General features: G+C 38.9%; 2 protein-coding genes across 6 annotated transcripts; one reads left to right on the plus strand and one right to left on the minus strand.

Moving 5' to 3' along the window:
- Positions 1-4,570: 4,570 nt before the first annotated feature.
- LOC111322918 (uncharacterized) lies at positions 4,571-6,476 on the minus strand. Its single transcript, XM_022926152.2, has one exon. The coding sequence runs from the start codon at positions 6,347-6,349 to the stop codon at positions 4,952-4,954; it is 1,398 nt and encodes a 465-aa protein (XP_022781887.1). The 5' UTR covers positions 6,350-6,476; the 3' UTR covers positions 4,571-4,951.
- Positions 6,477-10,398: 3,922 nt separating this feature from the next.
- Positions 10,399-20,001, plus strand: LOC111322916 (extracellular calcium-sensing receptor). 5 transcript variants are annotated; one of them, XM_022926146.2, is made up of 3 exons: positions 10,447-10,559; positions 11,199-11,288; positions 17,015-20,001. In XM_022926146.2, exon 3 carries the CDS (start codon positions 17,038-17,040, stop codon positions 19,663-19,665), a length of 2,628 nt encoding a protein of 875 aa, XP_022781881.2. In that variant the 5' UTR covers positions 10,447-10,559; positions 11,199-11,288; positions 17,015-17,037; the 3' UTR covers positions 19,666-20,001. The 5 variants fall into 5 exon arrangements, with proteins under 5 accessions (XP_022781880.2, XP_022781881.2, XP_022781885.2 ...); XM_022926145.2 differs by lacking the exon at positions 11,199-11,288 and having other exon boundaries at positions 10,399-10,559; XM_022926150.2 differs by lacking the exons at positions 10,447-10,559; positions 11,199-11,288 and adding an exon at positions 12,299-12,640.
- The last annotated feature ends 764 nt before the right edge of the window (positions 20,002-20,765 follow it).

A 20,765-nucleotide genomic window follows, 5' to 3' on the forward strand; every position in this document is an offset into this window, starting at 1 on the left:
GAGGTCCCGTCTCCTGCAGGGTTGGGGTAGGAGACGTTAATTTCCCACATACGAGATTACTGTGTGATGGATGTCCTCCCCTGGGGTGGGATGGGTGGGATATTGGGCGCACTTAATTTGGAGCCTAGCTCTGTTGTGCGACCCTCACCATACTCTGGTGAAAGTGATTACATAAACACAACTCAGAAAAAAAAATGGAGCCTCTTTTCTAAAATGATCATGTCCTTTTGCAGGAAAAAAAAAAAAAAAAAAAAAAAAGAAAAGTATAAAAATTTGACAGGTTATGACTTGAGAAATCCCTGTGTTTACTTGTACGTGCGCGGTGCGCGTAAATTAACGGCAAAAAAAAAACCATAACAACAGGGCTAAAATTATTCCGATTTTACACAGAGAGAACTGTTGAAGTTCTCGGGAGAGAATTTCATAAACGAAATTAAAAATCTCTTTTACAACCAATGGAAGTAATTGCATTGACGTCACAAATGTACTTTATCAAGTGAAAATGAAGATCATTCTTGCGAAATACATTACGAAGCCTAGGTTACACTCATACACTAGGTTATTTCGGCGATTAAAGTAGCTATTTATTTGGTTAGTGTTTTGTTTGTCCAAAAAGGAGATAATTCAGCTATGACTCTTTGGTAATAATTGTCGTTTTTCCAAGTTATTATTTGATTGCGCAAAATACAAGTTTCGACACTGAGTATTTATGCTTCCTCCGACAACAGTACTAATTAACCACTGAGCAACAGATTTTGTCGGTTTATTTCAAAGAAACTTTGAACCGTTTGCGTAATCTGGATCTAGCACTCATTTTTTTAAAACAGGCATGTACAGCCAGTTTAATAGTTATCCTCTCTTAGCCGCTTGTTAGAAAATTAATTTTAAAGCTCAAGATTTCTCTACTTCACAGCTGAACACCAACATTTCAATCCTTTTCTGAACAGAAACGAATTTCCAACAATGGTTTGTACATGGAAGTGGTTCCTGGTATTGTTTCTGATACTTTCATTGCAAATGTCGTTGAGTTTTAGTTGGCGAAGGAGAAGGTGGATCCGACCAAAGGTGAGCAACACAGATAAATCACGCGTTCCTCAATTTTGTAATGTATTGATTCCAAGCCCAAAACTATTCCCAGATTATCTTAAAAGACCACTTTAGACAAAATCTAAAAGCGTAAGGGAAACCTCCTCCAGGGTCGTTTTCATTGATTTCATAAGCAAATTGCTCCCCGTTGGTGCTGTTCACTCTCTGGCCTGCATGGTGTGTTGTTCTTCGTCTTCACGCAAATTTCTATGAGAATGTGCCTCACTTGCAGGATGTTTTGCAGTAGACAGCTTTTTATCCAAGTTTCAGTCGTAGCTGTGTTAGACGTACGCAACGCGTATCAGAATATATCATGTTTCATAAGACAGTGCAAATAATCACGCGATAAGATATTTATGAAACTACTTTCATTTATTCACCAACTATATATCGCAAGCTGGTTTAGCCTGTTGAATTAGAAAAAATATGGTATATGTATTGAATTGTTTTTCCGGATGGAGTCCAACAAAGTTTTTGAATCCGGAAGAGAAATCAATTTTTTCTGGACCACGTTTTTCATAATTAAACTTAATTTCGCATAGATGAGAAAAGTAACGCTTCGTGTGATTCGATTTCGTTAGAAAATTACATAAAACAACGCTTGCCGTTACATCAGAACATACAAAACGAAGCAGTAAGATGAAAATACAGCTCAGAATCGGAGTGTGGTTTCTGTTAAAAAAAAGAAAAGAAGAGTTTTCTTTCTTCAATTCTTTTTAAACCTGAAAAAGAAACAAAATTGGATCTGTAAGATTTTATTCGTATAGTCTTCTTTTCGAAACTCTTTGGTTGAATTTCTTCTATTTGCTTTTTGCTTAATTTACGAATGATGATTCTGCGTCTTAAAGAAACTCAGAAAAAGATATGCTCGGTGAAAAGGGTCTGGGTAGAGAACATCAGGTCGAGGCTTGCAGAGGCTTACGTGGGTGGCGTATTGGCGGGGGAGGGGAGGAGGACCAGCCATATTCTGGCTGATCTCTCCGAGATTCCTGGCAACGATCGCCAGGTGTTTTAGTTTTAAAGCTCTTTGATCGAGAGAGTGGCGCGAGTTTAATTGAACAATCACAGAGCGAAATTCAGTCGCGAATTACTTAAATTACTTTCGAAAAATTTCTGTTATTCTTTCTTTCAATCAAAAACCGTGGTCAATAATGTTAGATAGAAAATTTTCTTATTTTGTTCCGTGAGGGTCAGAGAGCTTAATCTCATTTTGGTTATTGTTACGGGTTATGGACTAAATCCAACACCGTTGTTGCATTTCAGTGTATTTGTAACAAGAAATATCAGCCCAGATGTAAATTGATGTTTAAGGCCAGCAATGGAAAGAAACACCTAGTCGAAAACAAAGGGTGTTCGAGCAGGTGTGGATACTGTTACAATGGTATCACGTGCAGGCATGCCAGTACCCTCGGAGTCTGGGAAACCTGGACATGTCAGAAATAGCGCTATGGTATCGGACTTATATCCTCAGGGGGTGGGAAAGGGGATATTTTCTGTAGCAGACTACTTAACAATTAGACTGATAAACTTTAGTGTTCTATCGCGTGATAATATAAATCTACTAGTCGTTCAAAAATTATCAACAAGAAAGGCTAAGTTATGTTTTTCTCCTAACTTTACCCACTATCTACCACAGAATCAATAGCGGGTAACGTAGCCAATCAGTTTGCAGCGTCTGTGATAGAGCGCTAGTAGTTTTATACTAAACGGGAATATACTTCGCCCGAAAGTGACACCCTTTTTTTTCGAGTTTAGGTATTGAAAGAAAAACTATAACTGACTAAATGGAGTAAAAAGGATGGTATTTTTTTTCTCTTTCTCCATCATTAACTATTGGTAAGGAGGTTTCTAAGGGCTGTTTAGTCTAAGGAGTAGCAAAGGTTACTTAAAATAAAAATGAAATGGGACTGGGGATAAACCTTGGCATCCCCCCGCGTAAAAACTTTAATCTGTTAAACAACCCGGCATCCCAAGATTGTATTACTACATGCATTGGGCTCCGTACATGTTTCCGTTTCTATTTCTGAAACAGACGGAAGTGTTTTCCATCTACCTACCTACCTAAACGCAAATTCGAAGGGAAATATGTAAACCAGGCTTTTGTCACTTCAAGATGAATTACTTTAGACTACGAGAAGTCCCTCCTTTCAGCGGTGTCCGTCAGGGTAATGAAAAAAGATTAGCGAGTAAAAAAAATTGATTTCAGCACCTTGCGCGGAACTCGAGGAGAGAGGCGCACGAAAAGTACTGATGCGCCTCGCTCTCTGAGTTTCGCGTCCCGCTCTAACGTCAATTTTCTTGTTTTCTGTTTTTTGACTGATTTCGCTGAAAAGTGGGGTGGGGGGGGATGCTCCTGTCTAATATCTTTTATTTGACATATTTCAGGGAGGGAAAAGAGTGCGGCACACTTAAAACAAACGGGTCTTTTTAGAGCTACAGGTGCAACAATGAATCGATTAAACTATTGGATCAACAAACCTGTGCACTCGTAAATGTTAATCTACGCTAACATGGCAAATTTAAGAGAGGATAGCAGTTCATCCTCTCCTGGACTAATTCAATAAAAAGTAGAGGTGCTTATGTATTAGTTCGACAGGATGGTTCAACTAACACGTGATATCTTTTTATTACACGACTCGGGCAGTCAGAGGGCCAATAACTAAAATCAACCAATCAAAATGCTCTATTGCCGGTCAATATTCTCTCAGGATTGGACCGGGCACTGTCCCGAATGGTCCCAAATGATACCGCACTTGTGTCTCTTTGAACTTCAGTCGTATAATAAATCTCTTTTTAACCAAGCTTGCTCGGGACCGTACTGGAAGTATATCGGCCCTCGGTCTTTTTTGTACGGAACTTGCTGCGCTCGGTCCGTACTGTCAAGACCTCGGGCCGATATTCTCCCAGTACGACCCTTGCGCTTGGCTAATAAGATATATTTATCGGCCCTTTCTACAAGAGAAGACAAGTGGCAAGTAGCAGCCAAAGAATGTGCGCTGAGGTGACAGAGGAGGCAATGTTTGGTCTTAACTGCCGTAGATTGGATGAAAAATTGAGTCTTTAACACGGAAAAGTCGGTCTTACAACATAGAGAATCTAAACGCCAACTGTGAAGTTGATCAGCTGAAAAAAAAGAAAAATGTGTTGAGATCTTGAAGCAGTGAGTGAATACAGTTTGAAAAGCTACGATTTGTTTATTTTTGGACCATGTGGGAAAATGAAATGTTGTGTCTTAGAATGGACGAAAACGCTGTCGAAATAGAAATTATGGAAAACACATCCTTACTTAAGTTCTCTGATGATTTCACTGAGAGCACTAATTCATTCCGATCACTGCGATCAGCACAATCGATTCAATACGAATGTCGACGATGTTCGATCGATCATTCGATCGATTCTCATTACCGGTAATTTTTTTTCCGGGAGTCTTATTTTGTTTACCTAGCACAAGGCGAACATAGAAGCGATAGAATAGTCACTGAAATAGGAGAAAAAAGCCAATCTTTACTTGCACTTATTAAAGGCTGAATTTCGCTTTGAAAATTGTTGGGCTAAGGTCAATAAACTTCTCTGAACGAGTTGAGCTCGCCAATGAGAATACAAATGAAATCTCCATTAGTCAAACGATAATTATCACTTTTGACAGTAGTCGGCGAACAATATATTTTTCCTCATTTCTTCTGAAATAATTAATTTTGTCTTCTAAAAAATAAATCCTACACTTCAGGCATTTTTCCTTTGTTAGCCTTGTTTGGCCCTAGTTTGATTTCATTAACTTTAAGTTATTCTACGCTTGTCGCTTCAAAAAGGCACACAATTTACTAATTTTATTATTTGGCTTTTTTTCCGCCTAGTAAAAATACAGTCACATTTGTGAAAAAAGCTTTGCCGGTGAGCTTCTTAGTAAAACCTCGCTACTGTTTTCCTCTTCCTCAGAATCACTTTCCTCGGCCAAAGTTTGAAGTTTGGCAAACAATTTGTCCGAGTTTACAGAAATGGAAGGTGTTGAAGGTGAAGTATTAGCGTCAGCAGGAGCCAAAGTGTTTTTCGGTTCGCTCTTTTCTTTGTTTACATTTAGTGAGGCCACTTTCGTGATCTGACTCATCACGTTCATCGAGCCTCTACGGACTCTCGGCGACAAAGGCATCGATTGAGAAAGTCTTCTACCAGTGTTCGGGCCGAACGATTGTGATCCTCGCCGTTGTAACGGTTTACTCGGGCTGCCGGTTGTTGGGACCGTTGCTAAGGAAGCCCGCCTGAAAACAGCGTTTGCGTTGAGAGCCAGTTTGCTTGCTTTACTAATGCTAAAGCGACGATTGAGGGGTTGGAAAGAAATCGGCGACACCGAGCGATCAGGCAGCTCGCAAATATCATCATCATCATCCTGATTAGTGCTCTCGTTGATGTTGCAAACTGATTCTGTGGTCACAGTAACAGGTCTCGGTTTAACTCCGATTCGAAACGCGTTGGAGACGTGCCCTTCGTATACATGAAAGAGATCTCGAAGATTTTCCCGATGGCTTCTCTCGATTGGGAGGTTCAATAGGTTCCCTGGTGCGGTGTACGGCCTCTTATTATCCTTCTGTTTTGGTAAATGAACATTATCCTTTGATCCTCGGCTTTGAGAATCTACAGAGATTCGAGGGGGAAGCTGCATTACTCGAAAAAGCGGTGATTTCGATGCGGAGCGAAGACTTTCTTTCGTTCTTCCCCATTCTTCAGCAGTTTTGAACTCGATATAATCGCGCGCCCCTTTAGAAGCTTTTCCTTCTGAAACGAGAATTCGTGCGCAAAAGAAATTCCCTGATTTGGACGCGACAATCAAGGGGGTTTCTCCTCTTTTGTTCACCTTGTCGACGCTCAATTTAAAACGTTTTAATTTGTTCAGCAGAAGATTTAAGACCACGAAATTGCCTGACAACGCGGCGTAGTGGAGTGCTGTGTTTCCGAGCTTATCTTGCGAGTTGAGATCAAAATCACCTTCCTCTTCAAGCATAATCGAAACTAATTGTTCTAGTCCGAGTTTACAGGCGTGCGAAAGAGCAGTAAGTCCATCCTTGTCTTTCAAACCGACTTTCGCTCCTCTTTTAAGTAATATTTTAACATATTTGGCCGCTTTGCTCTCATCGTCGAGAAAGCAAAGTTGCATTAGAGCAGTCCGCCTCATTTCAGAATCCTGCTGGTTAACATCAACTCCGATATCAAGAAGCATCTTCACTTGTGAGAATCGCTTCCGTCCGATCGCTGCATTCAGCGCCGCCATTTTAGCGGGTTACCGCGACAAAACTATGGCAATCGTTTTGAACTGGGTAAACACGAGAACCATGGCTTATACATATACTTTCATCACTTGTTTCATCTCTATATGAGCAGGTGTGTTTTTCTTTAACTTATTTTGCATTTTACTTTCCGCTCACAAATTATTCTACTATTGTTTGCATCGCTGTTACGAACAATGTTTCCACTGCTGTTTCCATGCCAACACCTAATTCTATCAAATGCTATGGTCAAAGATGGTTTTGACCAATTCGCCCCATTTATACTTATCTCACAAGTGTGACAACAGCCACATAACAATTATTTACCTACTTCAAATGGACCTTCGAAGAATGCTTTTATAAATTTACTTATAGGTTTGGATTGACGACAGGAAAAACGCAACAGTAAAATTAACATTTTGTAACTTTTCGGATCACGACGCACGCAATCCAGCAAATGCGGATAAACCTTTTTTCATTTTTCGGTCTCTAGTATCAATAATCTCATAAAAAATAGGTAAATAATTTTGGTCACAAAATAGTCCGTAATCTTCTCGTTCTAAGTGACTCTTCTCCTATAAGATATGTTAGCTTGCTCTATTTATCTTTTTTGTTCGATAAAAACAAAACAGGTCAACACTTGTTTTGTTAAAACAAGTCGTGAAACAAAAGAATTTACACCATTTCCCTCGATAATCACATTTGACAGAATTCCGTGAAAAATTTCCTCTTGGTTCAGGTTCTGAAAAATGTTAACAAGTTTAATTGCAATTGTGCGGCAAGCAAAACCGATGGTTTCAGCGAGCGAAACTCTCAAATTCGTTACTTCTAGATATTCTTATATTTTCGGTTAAATGTAATTCTCTTTTAGGCTTAGTTCTCCGCAATAAGTAACTATAAGTACATCAGTAAAAGTTTCGAGGTTTGTCATTTGTCATCCTTGTAAATCTTCTCTATTTTTAACCATCCCAGCCTAAGTCATCTTATTTCCTCAATTGAAAATGAGAAGACTAACTCTGAAACGAGCGCCAAAAAATCGTTAAATGCATTTTAAGTTTAGTTTCACCCGTGTTAAGACAAAGAAATTAGTCTATTGGCCCTAAAAATACGGTGATTAACTCTAAAGAGTTGCCTTTTCATAATAAGTTTTACGGTCATTGCAGCAGAAAGAATAATCAACATTCATGCAATTGTAAAACCTACAATTTCCTGAGTAAAGGCAGTTTCCCTAAGACGGATTAACAGGCAGAAACTTATGTACAGTGTTGTACGATCTTTCATTGCATTGTTCAACAACAACAATAACAACAACAACAACAACAACAAATTTTATTTTATTTATACGGAAAATTACAATGCTTGGGCCCGCAAGTAGCTAGGGCTATTCGAGGTGGGCACAAGAGGGGAAATTAAAAAAAAAAAAAAGAAAAGAATTCTATAGAAAATGAATATATATATCTTATTAACCAAGCGTGAGGGCCGTACCGGGAGAATATCGGCTCGAGGTCTTGACAGTACGGACCGAGCGCAGCGAGGTCCGTACAGAAAAGACCGAGGACCGATATTCTTTCAGTACGGTCCCGAGCAAGCTTGGTTAATAAGAGATTTATCATACGACTGAAGTTCAAAGGGACACAAGTGCAGTATCATTCAGGACCATTCGGGACAGTGCCCGGTCCAATACTGAGAGAATATTGACCGGAAAGAGAGCATTTTGATAGGTTGATTTTAGTTATTGGCCCTCTGACTGCCCGAGTCGTGTAATAATTATATATATAATTATAATATATCGGTATCTTTAACCTTCTACAGCGAAATTAATGACTCTTGTGAGTTCCAAAACCTTTTACACCGAGTGAGTTGAAGAATACTGGCATTTTGACAAAGACAGGTGGCTCTTTAATTGAGAGGTAGTGGTGCGCGGTAAACTTCGATCTTTTTTATCATTACGAACGTAAATGCGCCCTGGCGTCACATTTGTAGCTCGGCATCTTTTCATGAAATTGATTTGCAATGAAAATGATTAAAGAACTTTTAGGGGCCGACCATTTAACTATTGAGGGGGGTGGGTGATTTCTGGTCATCAACAAATTTTTTTTCTAGCAATCTGCTATGCAGGATATTTATTTCCGATTTTTTGGTACATTTTTTCTGCTACATTTGGGCTGCATGCAATTTTTTTCTTCCAACAAGCGCTTGCAGGAAATTTTTTTTCAAAATCGCCCAACCCCCCCTCTCAAAAGTTAAATGGTCGGCCCCTAAACAAACTTTACGTGGTTGGTATAAAAATTTTCACCGCAGCGCACCCACTTCCGAGTCACAAATAAAAGGGTCTCAACGCAGTTAAGAGCACCGAACTTTGTCATTATTTTTTAATCTTACTTTCAAGTGAAATGACTCAATATATAACGTGACGCAACTGTCTTTAAACTGAAACCATAGATGCATAAATATTAATTTATGTGCCTGAAATTTTTGCTCATTAGAATGTTCCTTGTCATCAAGGAACAACTCTGGATTCAACAAGCGGGCAAGATGGAAATGTTTAAGAATAGGACTGGCAAAACTTCTCCTATCAAATAAATGGCTTATAGCGTGTCTGCTTGTTTGGAAAAGCTACGTGAAGGTTCTAACAATAATCAGTAATTTGTCATCAGCATTTGTAAGAGGAAACACTCAGGTCATTGCAGACAATCCAGCCCACGTTCGTGTGATGACTAGTTTGACACGCCCCACTGCCAAATTACAAGAAACTTGTAGCGAACGATAGGGTAAAAAACTAGCAAGTCCTTTCTTCTTGGCGGATAAGTATTTCGCATCTGCAATTAGTTTGCATATGTAATTATATGACCCTCTAAGGATCTAAAAGGATTGTTAGGCTGTCATAATTGTTAACTTGTCGGACTTTACAAAGAATTTTTGGTCACCTGAAACCTGTGATAAACGAGGAAAACGAGTCGTCAGAATTAGCTGAATCATTTTGAAGATTACAAATTAGGAATTTTAATAAATGATAATAATGAGAAAACGTATAATTTGCCGGCAAAGTAAGTATTTAAGTGTCCTGCCACCAGTTGAAACTGGATTACCTGTGAATGAATTAGTTTCGACATAGTTTTGGCTGTTACATGGCACGCAAAAATTCTTTTCGAGGCAAATTTGTAACTACGTTGCCATCGACTAGATAGCAATAGGGTTTACTTAGAAACTGTATCTTCTCTAAACTGAAGACTCCGATAGAGCTTAATTAAACTTTTAAACAGCCTGCATTGAAGAGTTTCCTTATTAATAAACTTAACGTATAAATAAAGCCAATTTTTTAAAACCTCACAAATGAGGATTACATTTACATACTAAGACATTGTATGATAATCATATTCACACACTATCTTGTCTTTTGAAGAGCTCTCTTTGAATTTGTCAGCCGATATATGTCCGTTATAACTGATAATGTTTTCTTTTCATAAAGCGACCAATTTCAACCCTCTTTTCAGGGCCATTGTCAACTTTGAACTTAACTGCAGTCTCAATGGCGACAGGAATCATGAAATTAATAATTGATCAATAGATACAAGACGAAAGTAGACAAAACTGAAAGTCCTCTAACACAGCAGTAACAACTGGGTGGACCCTGGAACAATAATATTTCATTTTCAACATTAAGTCATTTGAATTTTCGTTGTCGTAAACGCCAAATCGAACATTGAATTATGTCGCCAGCTGTAATTAAAATTCTGCAGTTGACTAATGCCTTTTGATGAATTTTTTTTTTCTCGAGAAAACTAATATGAAACGTTTAACGCTACTTAATTATTCTGTTACTTTCCATGTGAGTCATGCAAACGGTTGTAAAATATTCACGAAAGCCCCAGGGTTTGATAGACCTTCCAAAAGTGAAACGTTTTGGAATCAAGGGCACCTAGAATGGTCCAGTAGGGTGTTTAAGGAAATATCATGACGCGTTTGGTATCCCAGCGGGTGCCATACGTCTTTTATCTTCCTTTAGAAAGTGGGACGTGACTCAGTAACTTTTACCTATGGACCAATCAGAGTGCTTTATTTTACATCTTAGCTCAATTGGCGCAATATCGAATATCGAAACTCGACTGGTAAAACTGACGGCTCAAAGTGCTTTTTGGACACTTTTCAAACTTGAATGCCAACTGTCGTGTTTCTTCCTAAGCAAAAGGTACCGCCAAGAAATGTGAAAGCCAGGTTAGTATCACTGATAAGTGACATAACATTAAATATCTTATACTAAAATTACAAATAGCGCATTTTTGTAGCTTGAACCAAACAAGCTGAACTAAATGGTTTGTATATTTGGAGAATACAAGACCTGAGGCAGGCGATTTATAATGAAATTCGTCAATAGAACGCATATATACACAGAAGACGTTTAAAGCAACTCTAGAAAAACAAATTGTATCATTTTGAACAATAATACCTAAATTCTGTGCTTCGTTTTGCAATTCAGTAAAATTTGCATTTCAAGCCGTCTGAGTTAGGAAAAAGAGGAACGTTTGGAACACCGGTGGGTTTAATAAATTTAAGTTAAACTACTGTATTCAACCTGTAAGGGAAGACTCGTAAAGTTCGAATCATCTGTAGTTTCGAGAAAGCGAAGGTTCGAAACATTGGCATTCTCCTGTGGCGTATGAAAACAAAAATCATGAACTAAAGCTCAGGTTTGAAAAACTTAACCTCACCCTCATATGTTTCGCGAAAAACTTGTTTATAATTTATGCAAAAAAAATTTTTTCTTAAATTTGGAAACGCAGTTTTACTTGCACCCGATGTTTCGTGCTTGTCGTGATGCACACTCCATTTGATCCTACCGTGATCTTTTTTCAGCCGGGTCAGGAACATTTTGCTATCGAAGAACACAGCTTTTGAGTGCACTCTCGGTGAATTGGAAATGATAATACTCATTTCAAAAACCAAGTGAGTTGCTCCTCTTTGAATAATTAGGCTATCATTTGGTTTTAGTGTATCTCGTTATTATGCTACACAGCTGTTCCAATTTAATGAAACTATCAGCACAAAAATTCGACCGCTATGGAAATATATCACTCCTTCCTTTGTTTGACTTCGCTAAATTCCTTTTTAGTTGAGACTGCACGACAACGAAAATCTATCAATGCCAATCTATTTGACAGTTCTAGTACAACCGAAAAACAAACACAATCTGCATGTGGATATCTTTGCGGACAAGAAAACTGAGTTGAAGCTGTTCTTTTTTGGGTTCGAAAAACAGGCATGGAAACATTGAATTATGTATGTATGGCAAATGTCAAATTTGTAAATATAACCCGTAAATGAAAAAAAAAATCATAAAGGATGATTTTAAAATCCCTCCCTGAACTTCGCAAATCATAGCGTTATTTCAAAACATTTAGAGGGTAAGCTTTCTCGATTGGTTCGAACTGCAAAGAAAATGCCAACTCGACGCTGTTTTGAAGGGTCATCAGCTCATCTTTCAGATAACATACGAGATAATTTACTTCATCTGCAAGATAGCGTAAATAGTTTGGATCTTTTTCTGCTCGTGAGTAGCACTTGCTGAGTGCCACACAGGAGCTCTGGTCCTACGTGATTTCGAAATATTCCTCTTTATCGACTTCCCACCTTGTTGGGTTAAACATGAATAGAGCAGATGTGAACATATAACATCAGAAAAACCTGCCTGATTCTCTTTGATTTGATCGAGGCAATGACGAGAGATGAAATGTGAATAAAAAACATCACTAGTTGTGTCTACATGAACAGGTGTCATTGTGCTACAACCATTGAAAAACGGCTGCATTTTGCAAATTTGAATTTGTCTTAATACATGGATAAAGAGATTTCTGATAACTACGAAAAGAAATCCGTTGTGATCAACGGTATCATTTTTTGATGGTAGAGTTCATGGTAAGTTTCGTTTATTTTCATTTTTCAAACTATGATAAACAGTGTTTATTCTTTCATTTTCTATTGCGATATCGAAAGGTCGAGAAAGTAGTAGGCATTACTTTCAGCTCTTTTTGGGAAAATCTGCATAACGTAGGTTTCTGACTTATTCTGGCGCAAGTCCAAGGAACGGTAGCTTAAAACCGGCGCTGTCGATCTCAGAAGATCTCACTGATCAGCAATTCTCCCCTCCGGATGCAATACAGCTCTAAGTACATCGATCATGAGAATTTGAGAGTTATGTAAAGGTGACACCTTCAACCCGACAAGTTCATATATCTAGATTGTCCCCTCTCATTTGCCAGCCAATGCTGTGTGGAGAAATTGCATCTTAATCACTTCAGGTTGGTGAATAATGTCGAAGGGTCAATCTAACTTAAACGTACTTATTCGTCAGGCTACGTTCGACTCTTCGACAGAAATAATATTTTTGACTTGTTCTGTGAAAGATAATGTTATCACAACCCGACAGAAAGGAACCCATTGTTTTTGAGGCAGTTGGCGAAAATCCACGATTATAAATCGAATTTTAAATTTTGAAAAGGTTATCACCTGGAGGGAAACTGAAGGAAACAAAATGTGAGCAATAAAACTTTCCGCGAGGCTCATAAACGTTACTGAAAATGTACACCTATTACGGGTTAACTTCATCGTGTTTTTACTAACTCAGTCCAAGTTGGTTCGTGATCACAACTCCTGAGGAGAATGCTTTTACGACTGAGTGGGGGTGGGTCAGGGAGCTGTCAAAAGTGAATATGAAATATAAATATAGAGGCAAGACCGATACAACGTAGATAAGTAAATTTTAAGACGGAGCACTATACTTCCCACTGCACCTGAAGAAGGCTGGTTTGGCAAGCCGAAATATAGTGCTCCGTCTTAAAATTTACTTATCTACGTTGTATCGGTCTTGCCTCTATATTTATATTTCATATTCGTTATTTTGGGCCGATCAGATCATCGTTGATCCAACGTACAAGAGTAGGAGTATCGTCCACGGTTGCCTGCTGAACATTTCACAGTTAAAAGTGAAACCTAAAAGATTTGCTTGATCCAAGATATCGACGTCATCGTGCTTTCCCTTCTCGAAAGTTCTTCCTATTTAAATTTCGCTATTTTATTCCGTTTGATTTAGCATGACGGTGCAACAGCAGTCGACAAATTGCATTCATATTTTGTTTTATGGTCCAGCGGCTGGGAATTTAATGATTTCAATTATACAGCCCTTTGATAGGCTAAGCTTCCCTAAGTAAGATTATTCATATTGGCCTAATACCGAGGGCGGCTTAATGAAGGCTTGCGTTCTACATCTCAAACTCAATTACTCTTTACCCGGCGTGGGTCCCCGGTCTTCGTCCAAAAGAAAGACAAAAAAACAAAACAAAACGTTTTTTTGCCCTGTTTTTCGCTTTAAGGTTAATTAGTACGATCTGTCACCTTCGAATTCAGCTTTATTTATTTATTTATTTTTTCTGTAAAGGGGATTCCAACAATACACGCACATTGCTTGGCGTTCATTTGTCCATGAAATAAAAATAAATGTTGTTTACTTAATTAATTAGAGAAGAATGGCACTCTCCTTTGGGCAATGTGAACTTTGAGAGAAATTCAAGTTGTAAGCTGCAAATTAGGCAACACAAATTGGTGATGTCATACACTACTTCGCAAAAGAGCAGATCACGAGATCGAAGACATTTTGCGAAATTTGTGCGTGATATTTTCAAATTTGACTCAAGAAATGGTGACCTTCGTCAAAATGCCAGATAGCGAATTCTATAATATAAATATGGAAACGTGCTTAGTACTAAACAAGACATTCCGTTTGGAACCAGATTTGAGTTGCAAGTAACACAAGCAATGCCAATAATATTTGTAGTCTCCTAATGGGCTCATGGAGAGCGGAGTGCCTTCGTAAAGATGAAACCTGGAGGTGTCAGGCTACATTGAAACAGATCGCACGCTAAAAATATTAGGAACACTTCTCCCCTATCTTTGAAGATGTTGAATTTATTTTTTAGTTGATTCGAATAATTGTAATTTACGCTCGTAATGGAATGAATTACGACACTATCACTTGCTTCTACTTCAAGATACAAACACTCAAAAACCTCTAAAAAACGCATATTCAGAAAAGAAAAGCTATTCTATTTTATGTTCTAAAGCCTATTTCAAAACAACAAATACTTTTTACTTCAATGAACTGGAATCCATCCAAACTTTTGCGTGTCTCGGGCGCTTCAGCCGATAGCTTGGTTCACGCTCAAATTCGCTATCATTATCGGCTATTCGAAAAACCGTGGGAAGATCGTCAGATCTCGATGTCTTGAGAAATTTTACCTTTGAAAATTCGACCGTATACAAACAATGACGGGAGGTCCCGTTTATTTAATTTCCACATTGTGTTGTAAATCGTTTTTGAAAGGCCTTGATGGCTCTACCTGTCATTCGAAACACATTTAAATGCAAATCACCCTTAAAGAGGAACTTTCAATTTTTTCGGAGGAACATCGTAACTAGGACAACAATTAGTTGGATTCAAATTCTGGCTTCAGACATGTGGTGAAGGTGTCCGGATATTCAGCTTTCATAATTTTGCTCGTGACCGAGAGAGTGTGCTTAAGATGGGATGGTCCGCGTTCTTGATCCAGTTGTAAAGGTACTGACATGTTGGTGATGTTTTGTTATCTAATTGCATTTCAGAACAGGTACGGAATTCAATCATGTTTCGATGGTAATGTTCAGTCTATTGATTAATTCCGACAAGATGCTTCCAGAGAAAATGTTCCTACTTTAATCAGCAAAGAACTCAAAATACGATTTCATTCTTCAAACACGGCGAGATTGTAGAGAAAGAAACTTCAGGTATGACCTTCGTAGTAAGCGCTACCACGCAAAAGTTTTCTTTTTTTATCTGCAGCCATTTCTTCACGAGGCAATACATGTATGCCCTTCATGACAAGTAATAGTGATTCACACTAACTTATGTTTGGTGAAGCATAATCAAATCTTTATTCCTAATTATCGACAAGTATGATCGAAAGTCACAACTAAAGGTATCCAAGAAAAAAGAAGGCACTCAGAGACTGTTCTTTGTAGTTCGCCGCCTTCCATAAAGTCATACAATATCTTTTAATCCATTCCACCGCTCAAGGGATTCACAGATCTCTGGAGAAGAAAAGCGAAAGGGACTTCGGCCAACCGCTCGCTTAGACTTGAGCGAGGAACCAAAGATTATCGAAAAATGTATTACAGTTCAGTTAATGCTCATAACATTTTCATTAAGCGGAAAAAGTTTCCAGGATGATATAAATACAGTGGCAGAGTAGGTGACAAAGAAACCTGTTTAGCCTGATTAGTTCACCCGAAGGTAGGATCTGCTAAGCTCAATGAGTTGCGTGAAGATTTGAAGTTTTTAATATTTGTCGATAATACTCGATCTACAAAAAAAAATAGATACAGCGCCGCAAAAATAAAGCAATTTCACCCAATAGAAAAATTCGCATGCGAATTAAGAGTCAACTCAAAATATTCATGTACGAATCACCTGAGGGATCCTAATTTTGGGAAATAAATTACGCTTCTTTCCTCGTCAAAGTTGTGCAATGTTTAATATGAACTCGCAGAAATCAGTTTACTCTAGAAATTTCAGTTATTTCTATTTGCAAAACTTTTTTCCTGCTACACTTAAGATGGCCCTTTATTAAAGCTCTATTTATAATTAATATTTTTTATTAAATTCTGTTACCAAGAATGACCAATCCATCAGAAATTACTTCTTTGCTGATTAGGAACCCTGATGTTGTCGCCATTTTGTGAACGAACAGACAATCAATCACTCAGTCGTTTTAGTTTTTTTTTAGCACCGACCGGCTTCAAATAAGGAAGACATTAGCTTTTGTTAGTTTATTAGCTAAGGCTTATTTAGGTTGTGCCAAATTTGACACAAATGGAACTTTTCCATGTAGATTAAAATTCTCCGGGTAGGCATTGTAATTCAAATCAAACATGACCAATCAGAATCATTTGCACTTAGGACGAAACGGAACTGAGATGAGCTATAAAATTCTTTACGCTTGGTGCAAAGACGAATTCAATTTGGATGCATGTGCGCCATTTTTTGGGAATTTAATTGCAAGTCTATGTTTTTCATCTTTTCAAGCTGCTTGAATTAATTTCACCTTGGCGAGGTGAATGGATTTGAACAGATAAAACAACCATTGATTTTGTAATCGAGCGTGCTAAGTTGCACACGTTAATGTGTGTTGACGAAGTTTTAAAATCAGCATCCGCTTCCTTAGTTCACTACGCAGTTTCATCAGGTGACCAAAAGCCACATGGTACTGGCTAGCCTGGATTGCAAAGGCTTGTGTATGTTTAAAAACTGTCAGAGCTATTAAAAACAGTTTCCCTTTTGAACTTTTAAGCACGTTTCACTGGTACTGTGTTTACAGAGCAAATCATCTGCCTTACTGAAAAATCGTTTTAGAAATAAAGGAAGAAATTATTAATTCTGAAGTCGATTGTTACGCGAAACTCCAAACTTTGTCGGCTTTCAAAAGGCAGGGAACCTCGAAGTTCTGTAATTATGTAATGAACGCACTTAAAATGACGCCGGTAAGACGGCTCAGTGAAAAAACACACAATTTAGAATAATAACTTGTGTCTCATTGAGACAATTGATGATTATAGTGATTTCCTTTTTTTGTCTTCCAACATAGCATATAGCATACTGAAAAACAGCATGGCGATGCCTTCATCGTTTCTCATGTTCATCTTTCTTGCCGCGGTCTTATCGTGTTTTGTGAAGGCAGGAGCCAAAACGTTTCCTCGACGGACTGCCTATGAAGATGGTACAATCATGTTAGGGGGACTGTTTGATCTTCATCATAACGCGGGAGAAAACAACAGCTGCGGCAATCTCCTTGCCGCAAACTTGGGTTCTGTTCAAGCAATGATATTTGCCATCGAAAGAATCAACGACAATAAGACATTCTTGCCAAATGTGACAATTGGTTATGAAATATTGGATTACTGTCTCCAGCCGGCGATAGCCGTTGAGACGTCTTATGAGTTAGTAGTGAAAAGTGATCACCGATTTTCACTCCAAAATTGTACAGGCAAAAACGCAGGCAAGGAAATAGCAGGCGTGATTGGGCCAATGGATTCTGCCAGTGCTATCATGGTCTCAAGTTTGTTTGAAATCGCGCACATTCCGTCCATAAGCTCCTTAGCGACAAGCGTGGAACTGAGTTCTACGCTTTACAATCATTTTTATCGCACAGTTTCACCTGATAGTTGGCGCGCCAGTTTACTTGCAGACATAGCGCAGTTCTTCAACTGGACTTATGTTGCCGCAATAGCGCTTGACGACTCCTTCGGCCGATATGGGGTCTGGGGAATAGAGAAAGAAACAAACTCGAGAGAAAACCTTTGTATTGCCTTGACAAGGTTTGTCCCCCGAGTGGATCCATTTGATCAGGTTGAGAAAATCGTGCTTGAACTCAAGAAAATGGAAAATGTTAAGGTGGTGCTCTTTTGGCTTTATGGACGATACGCGCAGTCTTTCATGAATGAGGTAGTAAGACAAGGTGTTAAAGGAAAAACATGGATATTTACTGACGGAACAACACCAACAGATCCCTTTTTCGAGGATGATCGCTTCGCTGGTTTACTTAATGGATCATTTGGTATTTTGCACAGGGCTGCGAGAAGTGAAGAATACCAAAAATATCTGGTGAATCTCGCTAAAAGGAACTTTTCAGGCAGCACTTATCTGTGGTGGCAAGAATACTGGGATAACCCAAGAGATAAAAACATTTCTGGTGGTTCATTAGAAGAGTATTTTTCTGATGAGAATCCATTCATAAGCAGTCCATACGTTTCATACACTATTGATGGGGTGGACGCCTTCGCCCACGCCCTACACAATATGTACAACTGTAGGGAGCCACATGGTCTCTTGGAGGGCGGAGAATGCCCTTCAATTCAAGATCTGAAAGTGATGGGGGAAAACCTTTACGTTTACTTGAGGAATGTGAGTTTCCAAGGTTTGACAGGGACAGTACAATTTGACCAACATGGAGACCCATTGGAAGCTTCTTACGATATTGTGAACTTCAAGAGCCAAATTGGCAAAGGTCTCGAGCGCGTCCTTGTTGGTTGGTGGACAAGAAGAAGCAATTCTAAACTTAGATTGAACTTAACGAAGATAACCTGGAACAATCAAAATGGATTCGGCGGCATCCCTTTATCAGTCTGCTCCAAAGATTGTAAGCCGGGGGAAAGAAAAGTCACAAGATCGTCTTGTTGCTGGGAGTGCGTTGACTGCCCAATTGGTACCATAAGTTCCGATGGTATTTCTTCTAACTGTTCCGAATGTTCCGAGAGAGAGAAACCCAACGAGGAGAGGACAAAATGCTTGGATCTTCCACTGAACAACTTAAAATGGAGCGATCTCTCAGCCATCGCAGTGACATGTACAACAGCACTTGGTCTGGGTTTGACCTTCCTATGCTTTGCCATTTTCATCAAGCATCGCAATACACCGATAGTAAAAGCTTCGAATAAGGAACTTAGCTTTCTTTTGCTATTTGTAGTGGTGTTGTTTTTCGCCTTTGCTTTACTAAACTTGTTAAGCCCTACAGACATCTTGTGTCGTGTTACCTGCATCTGGCGCGACACTGTGTACACTTTATGCGTCTCCATACTTCTTTTGAAGTCAATGAAAATCGTGAAAGCTTTTCGGCTTCAGGGTAAGTTACCCGACAGCCTGACTTCCAGACCAAAGAAACGGAAAAACTTCTGTCTCACAGGACAGAGACTTCATTTACTTATAATATCGTCCATACAGGTGATGCTGAATTTGATTTGGATTTTTGTGGACCCACCCTCCAAAGAAACCATTGTCCGTCCTCTTCAATATATTTTCGCGGTTTGTAAGCCTTTCAGATCCGTTTCTGGTCATGTACTTTTAATCATTAGTGTAGCATTTCTAATGATCCTTTCACTTGCGTGCATCTATTATGCTTTCAAAGGTAGAAAAATTCCCGAGAATTTCAACGAGGCGAGATATATTGGTTTTGCAATGTACATTTTACTGTTGTGCTCCGCTGCGTATTACCCTGTGGTTTTTGGCTTGGAGGGATGGTATGTAGGCGTTATTGGCGGAGTAACCACTCTCGTTAGCTCATTCGCTCTGTTAGGTTGCATGTTCGGGCCTAAAGTGTACGTAATTATATTTAGTCCTGAGCAGAACACACGCGAGGCGATTAGCACGGAGATTGCTAAGTATTCATTGTCTTCCACGGTAGCAGGAGGGGGAGCGGTAGCCAGAGTAGCCCCAGTCCCTTCATCGCAGTCTTCACTTTGAACTAACGACAACAATGGCTGCCGCGCTTATCTTAAAGCTCTGGAATGACTTCGTTCGGATTAAAAAGAAAAAAAAAACGCGAGTATTAGAAAGGTCGTCTATTCTGAGAGTTTTTCTTCTCCGTTAAGAAAAATTTCTAAGTAAAAGCTTCTGCTGAGAGTGTGATCCATTATTTAACTAGGGTTGCCTAACGCCGACGTGAACTTTGTTTATTAGCTCCCTATTCATAATTTCCTCTGTAAGAAGAAGCATTCGTGGGTAAGTCTCAAGAGGTAAGCCTGTAGAGCTAGCCTTGGTTGTATCTTTGCCGTTCAAAATAAATAAGTCAAACTTAAAGCTTCTCGGACTCCATTTCATATCAGTTGAATGATCGAGCCCTCTTTCTCTCTTTTTGCACTGGAAGAATATTGTAAACGCGAGTAGCAATCTCAAATTTACGTAAATAGATAGAACAAAAGACCCAGTGATCCTCTGATCCTGCGAGGTCTCTTATCTAAGGAAAGTATAATAAAAGGCAAAAAAAAAAATTAAAAGTTTTAAAAGGGGTCAATAGTATCTAACCGTTCACGATAAAATAATCGCTTGTTAACTCCAAAGAGGCATATCATACCATTTTGAAACTAGGGGGTGGGGGGAGGGGGAGTTTCCAAAGAAACCGTGGAGCTGCGTCGGTGGGAATGTAAAACAAAGTAATTTGGTGTGATCAACAGGGTTGAAAATTTAAATTGGCCACGGTAAAGAGTTTCTAAGCTGATTTTCGAGAGCTAGCGCTCGAAACGTCAGCATGTAAGCTCTTTAGGGTGGCCAATTTATGTTGATAAAACCAAATTACCTTCTTGAAATTATCCTACAATTCGTCCACCCCAATTGTTCAATATTTTTAGACAGGATGATTAGCCAAAATGAAGATTGTTTATTTTGCGGTTTTGCCAAACAAGAGCTAAAGTTTGTTTAAAATACTCGGTTCCATAACTTTCCCTCCTGAGGGACCAAATTACAGGCACCAAGCGTAAAAAAACTTTTTGTCAGTAAGTGATAGGGTAAAAGGAACTTTCCTCATTGACTGACACTAGAAAACGACCGTAACAAAGCGCAAATGA

This window comes from Stylophora pistillata, chromosome 4 (genome assembly GCF_964205215.1).
Source record: "Stylophora pistillata chromosome 4, jaStyPist1.2, whole genome shotgun sequence".
Lineage (NCBI taxonomy): Eukaryota > Metazoa > Cnidaria > Anthozoa > Scleractinia > Pocilloporidae > Stylophora > Stylophora pistillata.

Bases quoted from the DNA above. Each gene is read 5' to 3' on its own strand.
- LOC111322918 (XM_022926152.2), bottom strand. From the start codon at position 6,349: ATGGCGGCGCTGAATGCAGCGATCGGACGGAAGCGATTCTCACAAGTG.
- LOC111322916 (XM_022926145.2), top strand. From the start codon at position 17,038: ATGGCGATGCCTTCATCGTTTCTCATGTTCATCTTTCTTGCCGCGGTC.